At 36.0% G+C, this 17,350-nt stretch overlaps 1 protein-coding gene across 3 annotated transcripts in view; it reads left to right on the forward strand.

Annotated features, from left to right (window-relative positions):
- NEDD4 (NEDD4 E3 ubiquitin protein ligase) overlaps window positions 1-14,747 on the forward strand; it is a 54,954-nt gene extending 40,207 nt beyond the window's left edge. For all 3 annotated transcript variants that reach the window (XM_068695416.1, XM_068695417.1, XM_068695415.1), the window contains 15 exons: window positions 710-787; window positions 1,036-1,090; window positions 1,181-1,239; window positions 2,038-2,103; window positions 3,543-3,772; window positions 4,693-4,814; window positions 4,912-4,982; window positions 6,580-6,675; window positions 7,763-7,836; window positions 7,977-8,037; window positions 8,606-8,665; window positions 8,769-8,876; window positions 9,516-9,612; window positions 12,806-12,878; window positions 12,956-14,747. In XM_068695416.1, coding sequence (XP_068551517.1) covers window positions 710-787; window positions 1,036-1,090; window positions 1,181-1,239; window positions 2,038-2,103; window positions 3,543-3,772; window positions 4,693-4,814; window positions 4,912-4,982; window positions 6,580-6,675; window positions 7,763-7,836; window positions 7,977-8,037; window positions 8,606-8,665; window positions 8,769-8,876; window positions 9,516-9,612; window positions 12,806-12,878; window positions 12,956-13,058 — 1,353 coding nt within the window. In that variant the 3' untranslated portion in view covers window positions 13,059-14,747. The remainder of the gene's footprint in view (window positions 1-709; window positions 788-1,035; window positions 1,091-1,180; window positions 1,240-2,037; window positions 2,104-3,542; window positions 3,773-4,692; window positions 4,815-4,911; window positions 4,983-6,579; window positions 6,676-7,762; window positions 7,837-7,976; window positions 8,038-8,605; window positions 8,666-8,768; window positions 8,877-9,515; window positions 9,613-12,805; window positions 12,879-12,955) is intronic.
- The last annotated feature ends 2,603 nt before the right edge of the window (window positions 14,748-17,350 follow it).

A 17,350-nucleotide genomic window follows, 5' to 3' on the forward strand; every position in this document is an offset into this window, starting at 1 on the left:
ATAGAAATCAGATTTCTAAACTTATCTTCCAGCAAGAAATCCATTACCCTGAGCCTGTCGCACGCAGTATAGAAGACAATGCAAATTTCTGTGAATTCTTGAAGCAGGTCAGGTGCAGCTGCAATATGGATGAGGGTGTTGTACAGCTACGGTTCCACGGAGTGGCGCTGCATACCACTAGTCAGTGCTATTAGATTGCCTTAAGCATTTGAAAAGTAGGTCAGTATTACTGTTGGGTGAAAGGGAAATATAAAGAAATACGTGAAACTGATTCAAAGTGAATGTTAATTTTTTCAGGATTATGGAAAGACATCACTTAATACAAATATTTTTCCTCCCACCCCCCCAAAACACAAACCACAAAATAAAATTAAAAAAATAAATTAATTAATAAAATAAAAGCACAAGATGTCCCAGAAAGCCTTTGGAAAGATTAATTTTCTCAATTACACAAAAACTGAGTTGAGTGAGGGAATTTTTGATATTTAGAAAAGTGAGAGAATTTTAATAAATTTGAGTAAAAGATTATGATTGTAAAGTACTAGAAGGCTGAGAATCCCCAGGGAATCACCTAGCTGTAGAATATTTAAGAATTATATTGTTGGTCCTAGGCATGTTCTTTACATTAATATTAACAAGGAGGAAAACAAAATTAAAACAACTCAAACCTCAAAACAATTTTAACATGCTTGTTATTTTGCTTTCAAAGGAAGATCCAAGACTGAAAATTCCTGCTCATCTGAGGAGAAAAACTTCCTTAGATCCAGTAGATCTAGGGCCATTACCAGTAAGTAAACCATTTTACTTGTTTTTCAGGTATAACAATTTAGTTTAAACTAGTACTATCAAAACTTGTACGTGAAAAAATGCAGCCTGCTTTTTTTCATACAAAACAAACAAACACTAAATTTTGAATTCCACTGTTGAGAATAGGGGGAATGTGGGACAGGGGGAATCCCCACAACTGCAGATCACCTGGGTTCTATGCAAACTGTATGGTTAGAAATTTATATTAAAAGTGCCTCCTTTTTACAGCCAGGTTGGGAAGAGAGAACTCACACAGATGGAAGAGTATTCTTCATAAACCACAGTATGTACAATGTACTGTTCTCCTACCACTCATAATTTTATTAGTTAATGTTACCTAAATTAGTGTAACAAATTATGAAATACCTTGCAGATACAAAGAAAACACAATGGGAGGATCCTCGACTGCAGAATGTGGCAATAACTGGACCAGTAAGTTCTGTTTACGTAGCTTTAATCATACTCTTGAAAACTGCGTAATAGAATCCAAACAAACACTTATCATTTATCAGGTACCCTGGTCTAGAAGACAAAACTTCATGATATTTGAACAAGGCATTTTTACTTCTTGAAAGACTGTTCACAAGGCTTTTTGTGGAAGTGGTCTTTAAATGCTAGTAATAAAAATCATTGCAACAAGAAAATGGCTTTAAAAAGAATGAAATTAATTTCCAACGGAAAAATAATTATGTAGCCTTGATACTTAATCTGAAGTGCAAAATTACCAGGACTAATTGCAAAGATGGTACACATTATAATTATAGATGGGTTTTAGTGTTCAACTGATATCTGTGTTTATTAATAGCCCACATATGTAAACAATCTTCTCTGTCCATGGAAAATAGAGGTGTTTGTAGCCAGGTTTCTCATGATACAGCAAGGAAAGATTGTGTTATATAAGTCACCAGACATTTGGGCACTTTGATCTAAGGCAAATCAATGATTTTAATCAGTTACATCAGTTAATAGTGAAGTACAGAATAAATTCTGTAGAACTGATAGAACAAATGTTTTGAAAAAAGCAGTACTTTTCATTTCAGATGTTTTGAACTGTCCATAGACTGATACACTGAAAATACCTTTCATACTTAGTAAAAATATGTATTCTTGTTTTCTCATAACTTAAACGTATTTTGTATGTTTTACAAATATAGACTGGTTTCTTACATTAATTGTTAGAGTATCTGAAGCAGTTTTTCAGTTTTTTTCTTCACTTTTTTTTTTTTTAAGGCTGTGCCTTACTCCAGAGACTATAAGAGGAAATATGAGTTCTTCAGAAAGAAATTGAAGAAACAGGTTAGTAATCAGCAGCAGTCTAGCAGAAGGTTAAGAGATATGTGCCCCTACACATAGGAAAGCTTAGGTTACAGTAAAAATAAGTTGAATTTCTCTAACCTGCTTAGAGAATGTTAGAAGGACTTTTTGATTGCAAATACACTTGTGAAGCAACAACTTGATTACAATTAGTGTTTAATCTAACAGTGAGGTTTTTGACTATGGAGCCGTGAGACTGAAAGCAATCTAATTGAAAAGCAGAAATTTTAAAAGATTAAAAAGTTAGCATAGAAGTAGCCTGTCAGCAGAAAAATTGGGAAATCTCTGATACAGCATATAGTAGTTTTTGGAAGTCAAAATTTGTCTCTACCAAATTTGTCTCTAGCCTTTCTGAAACATACACACTTTGAGCTGACCTGTAAATTGTATGTAATTACATAAACATTTATTTTTTTTGTGTTCATAATTAAAACAAGCTTACCATCTATTCAAATGTTATTACCTTAATCTGAGAAGTGATAGACAGCTAGTGTCTACAATATAATTGTAGCAATTTAAGAAATACACATGTAGATTGTAAACCATATGTTACCATTGCATTTTAAACATTCACAACTATCTAAATGGTAATTCAAGTACTAAGTTCATTTAAATTGAGATTGACTTATTGAATACTATTTTAATCAGTTACATTTAGGTTTAGAAATTAATTTTACTATTCTTTGAAGTTCTTTTCTGAAACGTTGATTTGCAACTCAAAATAAGATGTTTGTACTCTTTTGCTTTCTGACATGATGAGAAGGACCTGTGTATTTCAGCCACTTTGTAAATTTGATATATAGTATTGTACATTATTTTGCGGTTTAGAAAATGTCACATAATGCACTCTAATCACCCCAACTTAATTATTTTTTGTTTGTATCTTGGACCAAGCAAGTTTTGGATATAAATAAGCATTAGGTTTAAAGGCAGCATTCCCTTTTTTTCTCCCTAATTTGGGCATTTCTGCATTCAAAAATCCATTATTTCTATGCAACATACGACTAGTGAAATCTGAAATATATTGAGTTCCATTGCATCATTGTAATCTGGCAAAATGTGTTGAAACTTTGTTCCATTTTTATGAATTTCTGAATTTTGCCTAAAGTAATTGCTGAAGTAAACTGCCTGAAAACAAGTGATATCAAGAATATATTCTGTTCTCATGTAATGTTTTAATACTTCAGCAAAGTTTTATCTCAGGTTTGTAGGGGGCTTGATCTGAAAGCTCATCAGCAAGTTATGAGCTCCTTGGATATTTCTTTGTTTAAAAATTTTCGTATATGAAAGTAAATAGAAACCTTGTGGCTTGTTCCTGTGACTTCAAATGCTAAGTAGGTTGTCTTTTCTTTAATATTGTAGGAATACTTTTTTGTCTCATCATTCTGTTTTCTTATTTCTTTTTGGTTCTTATTTTTTAGAGTGATATTCCGAACAGATTTGAAATGAAAATTCATCGCACAACAATCCTTGAGGATTCTTATAGAAGAATTATAGCTGTAAAGAGAGCAGATTTCCTTAAAGCAAGACTCTGGATTGAATTTGATGGTGAAAAAGGTTTAGACTATGGAGGAGTAGCCAGAGAATGGTTCTTCCTTCTCTCTAAGGAAATGTTTAATCCTTATTATGGATTGTTCGAATATTCAGCTACGTAAGTAATGCAGGTCCAGAAGACTTAAGTTAAGGAGATCAATTCTGTTTCTCCTGTGTATTTTGAGAATTGAGTTGCTTTTTTTTTTTTTTTCTCCTTTCTTCTCCCTCCTAAACCATGTGAGTGTTTAGTTGATAATAAATGAAATACTCTGTAACTAGTTCTTAGCTTGTCAGAAGAATATTGTGGAAACAATACCAGTATTTTTTTCAGCTGTAAGCTGTGTCATCTTTACATACACAAAGGTACACCTGCAACCATCCACTATTTACAGTACAAAGAGCCAATATTTAACATATCACAGAATCACAGAATTTCTAGGTTGGAAGAGACCTCAAGATCATCGAGTCCAACCTCTGACCTAACACTAACAGTCCCCACTAAACCATTTCACTAAGCTCTACATCTAAACGTCTTTTAAAGACCTCCAGGGATGGTGACTCCATCACTTCCCTGGGCAGCCCATTCCAATGTCTAACAACTCTTTCAGTGAAGAAGTTCTTCCTACGATCCAACCTAAAACTCCCCTGGTGCAACTTTAACCCATTCCCCCTTGTCCTGTCACCAGGCACGTGGGAGAACAGACCAACCTGCTGATTGGTAATGCTGAGAATATTATTTTTACTCCTTTAAAATTAATTGGAGTTAAGCACATCTCTTTGATATATCTCTAACATTCAAAGGTAGTTTGTGGTGATTAAAAACTTTTACTTCTGCTAAGCTAATAGAATCTTCAGTGAGTATGATTTAATTATTAGGTTAGTTATTTCCTAATCCAAATACTTTTTTTCTTTAACTTCATGAAAAGTTATATCTGATTTAATTAATGATACCTTTCAGATCTTCTAATGTGGGACCATTCTAATAGTACAAAAATTTGTGTTTTTGTTTCTCTTTCCTGCTGCTTCCCTCAACTTCAGAGATAACTATACTCTGCAGATCAACCCAAACTCTGGACTCTGCAATGAAGATCATCTCTCATATTTCAAGTTTATAGGTCGAGTAGCTGGAATGGCTGTTTACCATGGCAAACTTTTGGATGGTTAGTATTTATTTTATGTTATACGATGTTTAGATTAATACTGTGCACATCTTGAATTTTGTTACCTACTGTTCAATTTGTTTGTTCTTCTTTAAAGCCTTTTTTATTCGTCCGTTTTACAAGATGATGCTACAAAAACCAATAACACTTCATGATATGGAGTCTGTGGTATGTAATTTACCTATCTCGTACGTTAGGTTTTCATGTTAAGTTTTTCCTATATATCATTAATGACATTGTGAAAGTTGAAAGTGCACAATTCAAGGAAATTTTAGGATACAGCCTTAATAAAACTAAGTTGCATAGGAATTAAAACTTTCAGTGGAAAACAGACAGGCCTAAACTCTGTTCTAAGTCAGTTACGCTGTACTGAAAACTTGATGCTAAACTTTATGAAATTGCTAAATGTATTTTTGACAGTAAGATTCTTAGAATTAAATATAAATACTAACATCTCAGGGATCTCTGTGCCACCATGTTTTTTAAATTAGTTTTTGTATTTTGATTATTAAACAGAAACGTATTACTCAAACTTCTAGAGGTTGAAAATATTTATTAGTAATTCAGTATACTATTTTCAGAGGAAAACAGCCTTTTGCTAAATTTTGTTTGTTTGTTTCCCTGATAATGGTTCTTACCTGGAGCAGCTGTGGCAGACTGATTCTCTATTCAATCTCTTTAACCTGTTACTCAAATTTGAGCAGTTAGTATCTGGTAAAGGAAACAAGTATTTATTTGTTCCATTTTTTGTTCTTGATGCTTACAGTAACTGTGCTTTTATGAAGCGCAAGTTATTGTGTTTTAATAACTAACCAACCAAGTATATTTCTCAACAATTCCTGAGGCTGAGACATTAATGATTAAATACAATTATTGTCAAACTGGCAGCACTCCTCTCATACTTAAATTTGAGCAGTCTTTTTCAGAATTACTAGCTTGTGCATCCAGTTTGAATCCTGATGGAATTTCTTTTTATTTGGCTGTTTTTCTTTGATGAGCTGTACTGTAGCAGGAATGTCTACATCAGAACTGTAGAAGATGTGAGCTCAAATATGTGTAAAATAAATACTCAGGCACCAGCTAGGCATTACATCAGTTTGTAAACCTCATAGGCCTCTTCAAAGGCCTATGCTGGAACACCATTCATATTAGTGCCACCTTTTGGCACCAAAGTAGTTAGACTATCATAGTTCTTCTAAAACTAAACCTGACACCAAACACTGAAAGGTTTCCCATCATTGTCCTGTACATCTGTGCTTCTTTAAACACAAACTTTTCCTAATGCAAAAGACCAGACCCCATGATGTAGTACTGTATCTGGAAAGGGAATGTTATGTTCTAGTTTGTCATGTCCCCATGAGAATATTGACAATAGTGAATGAAAGAAACAGGAGAAAATCTGATCTATAGTTTATGCTTGAAAAATACTTGTCATATATAAAATATATTTAAATATGTTCTTACTTCACATTTTCTCCCCAAATTTTAAGCTACACGCTATTCTGTTGAGGATTCATTGCTAGAAGCTTTCCGATATATCTGCTTTTCAAGGTCCTTGAAACACAATTCTTCTCCCTTTAGTAGAGAAGTAGTTGTTGTTCGCTTTGACAGTTAAATACAATGAAATCACTATCGCACTTGGTCTGCAAAAGACTGGAAGTTTTTTAATCCAGTTGGTATTAATTTAAGAAAAACTGATTTTGCTGTGCCTACTTTAGATAAATCTTCTGTATTCATTCATTAAACTTGTAATTTTCTCTTTTAGGATAGTGAATATTACAATTCTCTGAGATGGATTCTTGAAAATGATCCAGCAGAGCTTGACCTTAGATTTATAGTTGATGAAGAACTTTTTGGACAGGTTAGTATGCTTATGTTAAGCAGAATAGACAAATGAAACAAAACATTTGACCTGTGAAATTAGCTGATTTTATCTTTATGGTATTAAGAACACCTTAAAAAAAAATAATTCACAATTTAGTCATGTTGGTTTGTTTACTCAGCTTCTTCCTTCAGCTGGCATATGCTCATTCAGCACTTTGTTAGTCTGGCAGTGACGTGACTTGGAAATAAGCACAGCCTTAAAAACAATAGCTTATGCTTTTTTCTTAATACTTGCATTAAAATGTAGCTTGCTGTTTCTGTGAATGCAACTAAGACTAAAATATCCATATACCCATTACTTAATCTAGGGGATAGATTGTTCTTACATGATTCACTGAAAGTATGTGCCCTTTTGGAAATGACTGGAGTTGTAAATTTTCCTCAGAGGTAATAATAGTGTGTGTGTGGGGGGGGGTTGTTTGTTTATTTTAAGCTGTGCAAGATAACTATGGAATAAACCAGTATAGTGTTACGTAGAATGCTGCCTAAGATGCAGGTCACATAGAAATACCTATAGTATTTCTAACTTACAGGTGCCAGAGAGATTTAAGCCTTTGCAGTCTTATGTAACTAAAGTACAGCCCAAGTAGGAGCATGAAAAAGTGCATTTGTAATAAATTGGAAAATCAGGTATTTGTTTACTGAGGTTCTGGTGGCATGAATCATTCAATAACTGATATGCATATAGATTCACTTATTTACTGGAGCAATGGCTGGAACTGTTCTGCAAGTGTTTTTCCTGGAAATTTGGAAAAAAGGCCTGGTCGTTGGATGTGCAGTTGTTGAAGCCAGCACTATTGAAAACCTGTGTACAAATTAAAGAGCAGCTCCAATCACTGAAGCAGGTCAAAGAAAATCAACATTGCCACGCTGTATCCCTGTCTGGTATCCCTGAATATTACATTAGGAAAAAAAAATCCATTTATTCAAGTGACCTGTGAAACTGGTTCTGTTTCTCATAGATTTCAAATTCTGTATTCAAAGTTACCTAAGTTACCTAATATTAATGCATGAATTGTTACATACGTATCTCACATAAGGCTAATTCTATGTACCACATTTAGACCCATCAACATGAACTGAAAAGTGGTGGATCAGAAATAGTTGTAACCAACAAGAACAAGAGAGACTATATTCAGTAAGTAGTGATCACCGTGCAATGTATCTTGCTGGATATCCCCTCTGATAATTGGGGTTATGTGTTGGCTATAGTAACAAAATCAAGTTGTTTTGTGTATAAATTGTTTTTATTTAAAATGTTCAATTTTTTTTTTACAGTCTTGTAATACAGTGGAGATTTGTGAGCAGAGTACAGAAACAAATGGCAGCCTTTAAAGAGGTATAATTTTAAATACAAAAGGCATTTTTAGAATTTGTAGCATATAATCTCAATAAAAATTTTTTAGAACGTGGCATCCTAAAGACCCATAGATAGCTTTGTTACAGGTATAAAAAAGGCAGTGGAAATTATTGAATTTTCTCAGTCTTAAGTAATTTTGGTAAATGTTTACTGAGATGTTTAATTCATATTGAAAAGTTGGCTCCTTTCTCAATCCTGGCTGACAGCTTTAGCAGTGGTGCAAAATATTTAATGAATTCTGAAAAAATAAAAATGAGATCAGACTAATAGGATTAAATTAAACTAGTTGGCTTATCCATATTTGTATAAGTAATGTTACATATATGACATTCAAAGTTACATGTTCACCATTGAGTGGAGCACAGTAAAGAAATGTGAAATATATCAGAATTAAGTGTACTATAATCACACAGGGAACTGCTGGTGTTCAAAGATTGGTATTTGATGTTTAGCTTAGACTCTATTTACTACAACTGAAATATAATTCTTAGTAAACGAAAATGCTTAAATGTTAACTTGATTTTAAAAACTTCCTTCACCTTTTTAGGGATTTTTTGAACTAATACCTCAGGATCTGATCAAAATTTTTGATGAAAATGAGCTGGAGGTAAGTATATCATGGAAAAGAAAACAAAATATGCTGGAAGTAAATGTTACTGACTTACACTTTCCCTGGTTTGATCATTTTTATTTTTTTCCTATTTATATAGTTGTTAATGTGTGGACTGGGAGATGTGGATGTGGCTGATTGGAAACTACATACAAAATACAAAAACGGCTACAATGTAAACCATCAAGTAATACAGTGGTTCTGGAAGGTATCATGAAATTCTTTTATTTTCTTCTCTCTTTTTTTTTTTTAATTTTGTCAGGAAAACCTGTTGAAAAGCTTCTGCTTTTCAGCTTTCATCTATGTTAGGTTATCATGTGATTCACCAGTAGTTAGGTAAATATTTGTACACTAAAACCCCTGAGAAAGTTGGTAAGAAAACCATACATGAGATGCACGATAAAAACATAACATGCTACTGATAACTTACTTTTTTAAAAAAAAAAAAAAAAAAAAAAAAAGTCAGGGGTTGAATATTTCTGTGTAGTTTTCTGTGCACTGCTATACTAAAGAGGCATTAAAGTCTTCTGTTTGATAAAACAGGAATAAACAGGAATTTGGCTGCTAGTTCATCACATCAAGAAACTTAAAATAAAAAAAATATAGAGGCTGAATCTTCAAGGGAAGTATTTTACAACTTGCAAAATGAGTAACCATATTCTTACTAGTGCCACATTAAAAATTGCTGACTTAATGGCTATTTAGCAATAGGCAAAGAAGTAGACGTCATATGTCATTAAATATATATATTCTTATATATATGTAAAATAAAGAAAAAATCTTCTATGTAAAATCATAATTTAAACCTCTCAACTAAAACTTTAATTGTAATTATTATCATACACAGGCAGTCTTAATGATGGACTCAGAAAAGAGAATAAGATTACTGCAATTTGTTACTGGCACATCACGTGTACCTATGAATGGGTTTGCGGAGCTGTATGGTGAGTACTTATGACTGTGTTCACAGTTAATTAATAAAACATGATACTGAATGATACTTTCACAATATTTGACATTAAACATTTCTTTTTCAATTTGTGCTTTAAAATGAATGTATTCTGACAGGTATAAGAAAAAGAGTTAGCGAAGACTCACTTAGATCACACACACATTTCCCATGTTCTAGAAATACTTCATTTTAATTCTCTTTTTCAGAAAGTTTTTAAATGTATAAGACTTTTCCAATGAATCTAGATTTTGAAGCTCTAAAGAGCTGCAAAAATCCCTGTTTAACACCTTATTCAGCTTACAGAAGATTCTGTTGCATAAAGTGCAAAGACATGCTGGCATCAGCAGTTAACTGCAGATTCTTGAGTTCCCTAACTGCTTTTATCTGCCCACAAGCCGCACTTAGATACAATTGTTTGTAAGGATATACTGTGAATTGGACTGCTGAAATGACATGAGTTAAACATAAAGACAAAAGAGAAGTAGTGAGCCTACCATACAGAGGGTGGAATAAGCAGATGGCTGTGGGGAGTAGACTTTAATAGCAAAGCCAGAAAGCCCACTGTGGTAAGACTGTGGGCAAGCAGATAGAACAGCCCACAAAGGGTGGGGATGTTTTTGCTTCTGGGAAATCTGTTTTCAGCTGCCATCAGCTACTATGTTTTCTGCTAGACTATTTTATTAAGGCTAAAATGTGAATGCAAATGAGTGAACAATGAATAAACATTTCCTTCTTTGTAAACAAGATGGTGATTTGTTTATGAAACAGCAGAATTATGAACAAATACCAGATGTTATTGCTGTTATTCCACCTTTCCTATTTGACCCTGTCATCATTTCCGTCTTAAATACTTGGTTTACCTTTTTTTCCATTCCATCAGTGAATGACTTGTGAGTTCCGATGCGAAGGACAGTGTCTGCAGTGGACTTGAGCCATGTGTCTGCTGTTGCACCTGATCTATGGTACTGCTGGAGCTGCAGTACATGTTTATCACAAAGGAACTTGATCAAAATTCTGCCTCTGGGATTTTTTTTTTTATTCATCTAAAAATACTGCCAGGGGTATAGAATTAAGGAAAGATGTATGGAAAGAAACTGTTGTAGCTCTTAGCTCCCTGCTGCCCAGGGATTGCAATATCCTTAGGCAGTTTTCTGGCATTTCTCTAGTTCTGTTCATTCCTGATGAAAAATTCGATGAGCAGTTGTCTTGCACAGTGCTTTTTGTTTCTTTCTTTTACAGTTATTTCTGCTTTACTGTGGTCAGCATGCCATCCTCACTAAACCCCAGTATTGAGCACAATCACATTTCCAGTACCTGCTTGTATTTGAAGAACTGTAGGTGGTTCTTCAGCGCTCCGTGTTGGTACGTGGCTTTTTGCTGCTGCCGGGCTGCCACTTTATTCCTGCTCCCCACGTCTGGGCTGTTCCGTGGGGCTTGCATCCTAGCGGCACTTCTCCCTCTGGTGGCCAAGCGAGGGATTTCTGCTCGGAAAAACGGAGTGCTCATCGACCGAAATTCGAGATCTAGGGAACAAAACAGATGGGGCTTTCTTGTTTGTATTTCTTGTCTTTGCCCCTGTTCTGCCTTGTCAGCCTGTAGTTTATGAGTTGGACAGCTAAAATACAGGCTTACTCCCACGTAGCTGTTAAAAGAGAGTTTCATCTTCATCTCGCATAGTAGAATACATAGCCAGGTATATAGAGCTGCTTCTTCGCTTCATCCTTCTTCTGGGCATGCTTTCTCGTTGCCTTTTCTAATCAGCCCTTTGTGCTGAACAACCATGGAGCTGGAAATATTCCCACAACTACTCTTCTATCCATCCCACTCGATATTTTAGGATGAAGTGCTCAGTGTCTGCTCTCATCTGTCAAATTCTTTCACTAAACTTGTACTTAGCATAATTTCTGTGCACTGGTTGTTATTTGCTGCCTTTTTGTGTATGCTAATAGTAGTGGGAGGATTTTCTCCTCCTCTTGTTTTATTTCCACTTTGGGGATGTATTGTCTGTCGTTTATTATTCTTTTAATATGTGTTGGCTAATATCTTCCAAATCTACTTTTGCAACTTTGTGTGCAGTAATCTTATTTATTAATGGTATACTGTGTATATTTGTTATTAGCACTATCATTTCATTTTATTATGAATATGTATACACTTCTTTTTTCATTTCTTCATAAAACCACAAATGAAATCTTTTTGAACTGCTAATTGTAACTTCTATAGTCAAAAAAAAAAAAAAAAGCATTTTGGAGGAGTCATGAAAAAAAAGAAAGGTAACAATCTGAATTCTAAACCTGAAATACTTTTGTAGGTGTTGTGTAGAGTACCTTTAGCCGTATACATCAGCTGTCATTACTACTACTCATCTGAAACATTTCACATCTTCCATTTTAGAGGCAGAGGGCTACTCCTTCTTGGGAGCTTCCTATTTGTATTCATGGTCTCCTTGTAGAATAGCACCCAACATCAGAGATCATCTCCTGTTCTCTGACAAAGCAGTGATTTTGTATTACATGGTCTTTTTTCAGACACACAAATGCTCTCAACATCTTAAGGAAGTGGTTACAAAATACCCTTTGTATCCACTTGGGGCTAGTTGATAGATTCAAGAAACTTTCAGTTATGACATGCTGTAAGACACTTGCTGAAGACACAGGTGTAGCAGAAGCTACAGCTGCTAGCCACAAGTTCTCTCAAGTGCTTATCTACATCTCTGGAGTTACATGTATGGTCTCTGCATTTCAGAAAGTTCTCAGTTACTTGGCTCTGCTGTTGCCTAGGTAAAGGTAGATACCAAATAATTTCTGCCAGGTTTTAAAGCTTGGCACTTTATGATAAACCTGTCTAAATTTTTACATGAAAAAATATATATTTATAAAAATGTGTTTATAGAACTCTCTTCTGTATAAAATTTTCAATGCTAGATACTATGCATATGCTTTTAGCTCTTAGCCTTTGGAGTTAAAAGCGTAGAAGTCTCTTGAAATTAAGATGTAGCAAGAAATAATTATCAGTAAATTGGGATTGATGACCATTGTATACACTGCATTTGATTCACACAGGTAGCTCCTGTACTAAAGTCAGAATTGGATGACAAAATAACAATATATTTCATAATTTGAATTTCTAATGATTAAGAAAAGAATCTTATAATCAGGTGAGAATTGAAGTACTCTTCCCTGCAGGTTCAAATGGACCACAATTGTTTACAGTTGAACAGTGGGGTACCCCAGAAAAACTGCCAAGAGCTCATACCTGGTGAGTATTTAATTTAGGTAAACTATGTCTGTAAGTCAGCAGTAAAAATACTTAAAGAGTTTTCTTCTGTTTTTCAGCTTTAATCGCTTGGATTTGCCTCCTTATGACTCCTTTGAAGATTTATGGGATAAACTTCTTCTAGCGATTGAAAATACTCAGGGTTTTGATGGGGTTGATTAAGCCACAGACAAGAATTGTATCGGTCCAGTGCTGCAACTTCATTTTAAGGGTTTACAAACAGATTTGAATTTTCCAGGGACTACCGTTGTATTTAGCCACGTGGATATTAAATCTTCATAATATCACTTGTAAAATAAGTATTAAAAAAAACACTAACTTTTGAAAATGCATATTGCCATTTCCACAATTTTGTGTACTTTGCTGATAACTACAGTACATACATTGGATGGGCCAGTACCAAGTAAGTCAAAAACTAAAATGTTTTTAAGCAGTTGCCTCTTACAGTATTTGACAGACTGTCCTGCAGTAAACTACTGAAGTAAAACTGTGAAGAAATCTTTGCAGAGGTTGTAAATTTGAATTGCTGCTTTAAGAGAAACAACTGAAATTATTAATCAGTTAAAAATACACACACACTTTGTGTAATGCAATATCATCATCTGTGCTGCTTCAGGCTGTTTGCTACAGATCTGTCCAAAGCACCTTATAATTCAGCATACTAGGTAAAACATTGTAAAGCATTTATTTGCATCATCAGCTATCAGTTTGCAGAACACTGACTTGCTTACACATTTTTTAAAAAATTTGTTTCTATCTTGCTTTTGTTAGAACTGTAACAAAATCAGGACTTTTTATAAGACACAAGCAGCGTAAGTCTGATTTGTAATGAGAAATTATATCCTTTTTTTGACTGAATTTGTATACTGTCATTGGTTTATTGAGTGTTCATCACTTTTTTTGGATAAATTTGTAGTTCAACGATGGATAATGTTTTCAATTCAGCCTTTTTGCAACAAATTAATCTTAAAGCAAAATTTTTATGAGTATCACAGAGTATTAGTTACTGGTAGTTAGAGGCCTTTATTATCCATTCTTGCAGTATTGCACTACATAACAATAAAGAACATGTTTACAGGGTTTTCTGGGCCAAGTTCAGCAGTCTGATATGTGCAAACTTCTCAGAACTGTACAGTGGTTATGCACATGTAACCAGGGGCAGAATTTGGTTCTGTAATATGTTTACAGGTTATGCTAGTTTCTATAGCTGCGTTTTTATATTTTTTCTCCACTGTTAGTCTAGAAACCAAACTTGTTAATACAGTATAACCAAAGTCATAACCAACAATGTGCAATTTATTGTAGATCAATTTGTCATATAAATATCAGTTTGATTTCTTTTGTAAATGTGGACTTTTTTTGTATTAATTTTAACTTTTTTTTGAGCAAGTGCTGGTTAAAACGAATTGCCAACTTGGTTCTAAAAGAAAAAAATTATATACCTGTCTTGCTCTACTTTGAACATTTTGTTACCAATATGATCTGAGGATATGACAGTACCTAGCTTTGGCCAGCAAATTTCTGTTTAGTCACAGTCTTTACAAATATGCAAGAAGGACGTGTAGCACATCTCTATTAAAAATATGTAAATTATGTAACAAACATAATGGGTCTTACGGGATATTTAAAATCCCACTTGGTTTTATTCTTTGACTAGGTTGTTAGAGCTGAGAATACTACATGTAAATAGAGGTAACTTATACAGATTTCCCAAATCTATATGCAGTTTTGTAAAAACATGAATGATATATCAGTAAATCTGTATAGATTTGAATGTAGCAGTATTTGTTGCATACTTTAAAGTATAAAATAAGGATCCTGAGAGCAGTAAATAAAATTTTATTCTAATAAGTTGTGGCTTGGTTATTTGAAGTGCAAGTCACTAGTCTTGAACTAAAAGGAATTGATTGATTTATTGTTTTTTTAGTACTGATAAGTACATTATGGGCAGTAGTTCCACCATAATAAAGTACTGCATTTATATAGCTGTTGAGGTACAGAAACAGTGTTTCCTTGCATTCTGCTCCTGGACATGGAATCTTTGAAAAATTAAAGAAATGTTTTTATAAAAACTGTAGCTAACTGCAAGCCTTCATTGTATTGTCAACCTAGAAACACTACACAGCAGAAAGGCAAAGGTGGATTCCCCACAGCAACTCCAGCTGATTGTCTGGCCCTGTTCACCTGCTGTGGGAATACCCTTCTCAGCTGGTCACAAGCACACAGCTGACAGACATCAGTGGTGAGTGCAGCAGGGCAAAGAAAAGGGCCCAAAACTCTGGTCCTAAACAGTATGGACTGCCCAGTAGTGGTGGGGATGTGCCACAGGGCATGGTCTCCAATGCCAACCGTGGAAAGCACCCTGGTGTGCCAGAGGGAGGGAGCTCCTGGGGAAGGGTGCTGCTGCCATGGAGTGCCTGGTGCCTCTTCTGGGAGCTGAGGACTCTCTGGCCTTACCCACAGGAGCTGTGCTGCGGGCAAGGTGCTGAGCTGCCCAATGAAAGAGCTATAGGAGAAGTAAGCAGACTTCACAGCATCAGGGAGGATGAACAGCAGGACTTCACCAAGGTCTTCACAAAGACCTTGAGGCAGATGATGAAACCATGCAGTGAGAGTAAGAAGGGGCAGCTGGAAGTCATAGGTGGGCAGGTACTGGATGGAGACTCCCAAGATGGGCAAAGCTGGAAGCTTGTGATTTCTGGCAGTAGAAGAAAGCCTTTTTCTCCACCCTAAGGTATGAATTGTCAGAATTGTTTTGGTGCTGTTACAGACTAAGAAAGGAACATGTTAGGGGAGGGTTTGTAACCAGCTGGGCCTGAACCGAGTGTTCACACTGATAAGTGGTGGGTAACAGAAGGTGAAGAGTCCTCTGCTGCAGGCTTTAAAGCAGGTTTGTTGAGGGATGGTAATAACAGCCGGTTAAGTGTGAGAACAGGATCAATGATGCTAAATACTGAGGCAGGGTGGTGGGACACAGCCCTTCTGGAGGATGCCACAGGCTGAAGGCAACACAACTCTGGTGCCTGAACACGTGCAGGTAGGCGGGGGGAGACCGGGGGAATGCAGGCACAAGACAAAAACAAGGAACAATGTGACAGCTCATATGGCTGCGGGTGCTTGGATGCATGGAGATCTTCAGAAAGGACAAGAGGCTGCTGCTACAGAGCCTTGTGTTCTGTATCTGAAAAGACATCCCTATGGGTAATAATATCCTGGTGAAGAGTTGGTCTAGGTCACCCAGTTGTCATAAGGAAGTGGGTACTGTTGTCTTAAAGCATCTCATGGAGTCCTAAGATTGCAAACCGTGGCTTTTACAGGAGACTAGGTTCTTTAACCTCTGCCTGAAGGCCACCACATGGGGATGCAAGGAATCTTGGAGGTTTCTGGAGGGTTGGCAGAAAAAAAAAGGTGCTGGATTGACCAACCGGGGCAATACTGTGCTGGATCTGCTGCTTGTCCCTTTGTACTTGTATTTTGACACATCCATGTTTCCTGAAATGTGCACTCGGATTTTTGGAGGGTGACTCTAAAGATACCACTGTGAACACTTAGGAAATTTTGTCACCAGAAACGCTTCCAGGTATGGGGCTGTGTGCCAGCTGCAGCCCCCTTACCAGAGCATTACAGATGACACCTCAACTGCTTCCTTCTATGTTCACCGCCTTTGTTCACAATTCCATTACTTCTAACACCCAACAGTGCCAGATGATAGGCAGAAAACATTTCCCAGGTAGGTTTGAGCTAAATGTACCAATCCATTGATAAAAGTCTAGAGAGTTGATATTTACAAAGTGTGGATTTGATGAAGAAGCATAAATTTGTAAAGATCTTTTAATGGAAGACTTGAGCAAGATGCAGAGGATGGAGCAGGAAGCAAGGGATAGGATGGCTGTGAAAGGAATGGTTTCTCTTACTTAAATTTAACAGTGCCCTGAAAATCAGTAGGTGTTTTTGATATTTTTTTTCTGGGCTTCGCCAAGGATGCAAGCTGTAAGCAGTAGTGTTCACTGTCATTGATAGCGGCTTCTGCAAAGAATTACAGATTCAAACCGATTTTAATAGAATCTGAAAAACATGGCTAAGAATCTTGACCTTTTCCTTGTGGAATGATGCTGAGCCCCCTGGCTGATGCCTTCCTTCCTCAGCAGTCGTTACCTCGTCTGTGTGACTGGTTTTTAGCAACACGCAGAGCCGCAGCTCCTGCTGCCCGCGGGCCGGGCCGGCCGCTCGCCGCCAAATGGAGGCCCGGCAGCGCGGGGCGCCAGGCCGCAAGATGGCGCCTGCCGCCGCGCCTGAGGGAGTGCTGGGCTGGGAAGGATGCACACACGATATTTTTAATAATTCCTATCCCATGATTATTATTTTTATCCTGGTTTTGATATCCCATCAATAGGAAGAGTAAATCTGATTCCTGTTGCCTGAAGTGGAACGGGAAAGTGATTTATACAGCAATC

Source organism: Anas acuta, chromosome 12 (genome assembly GCF_963932015.1).
Source record: "Anas acuta chromosome 12, bAnaAcu1.1, whole genome shotgun sequence".
In the NCBI taxonomy this organism is placed as follows: domain Eukaryota; kingdom Metazoa; phylum Chordata; class Aves; order Anseriformes; family Anatidae; genus Anas; species Anas acuta.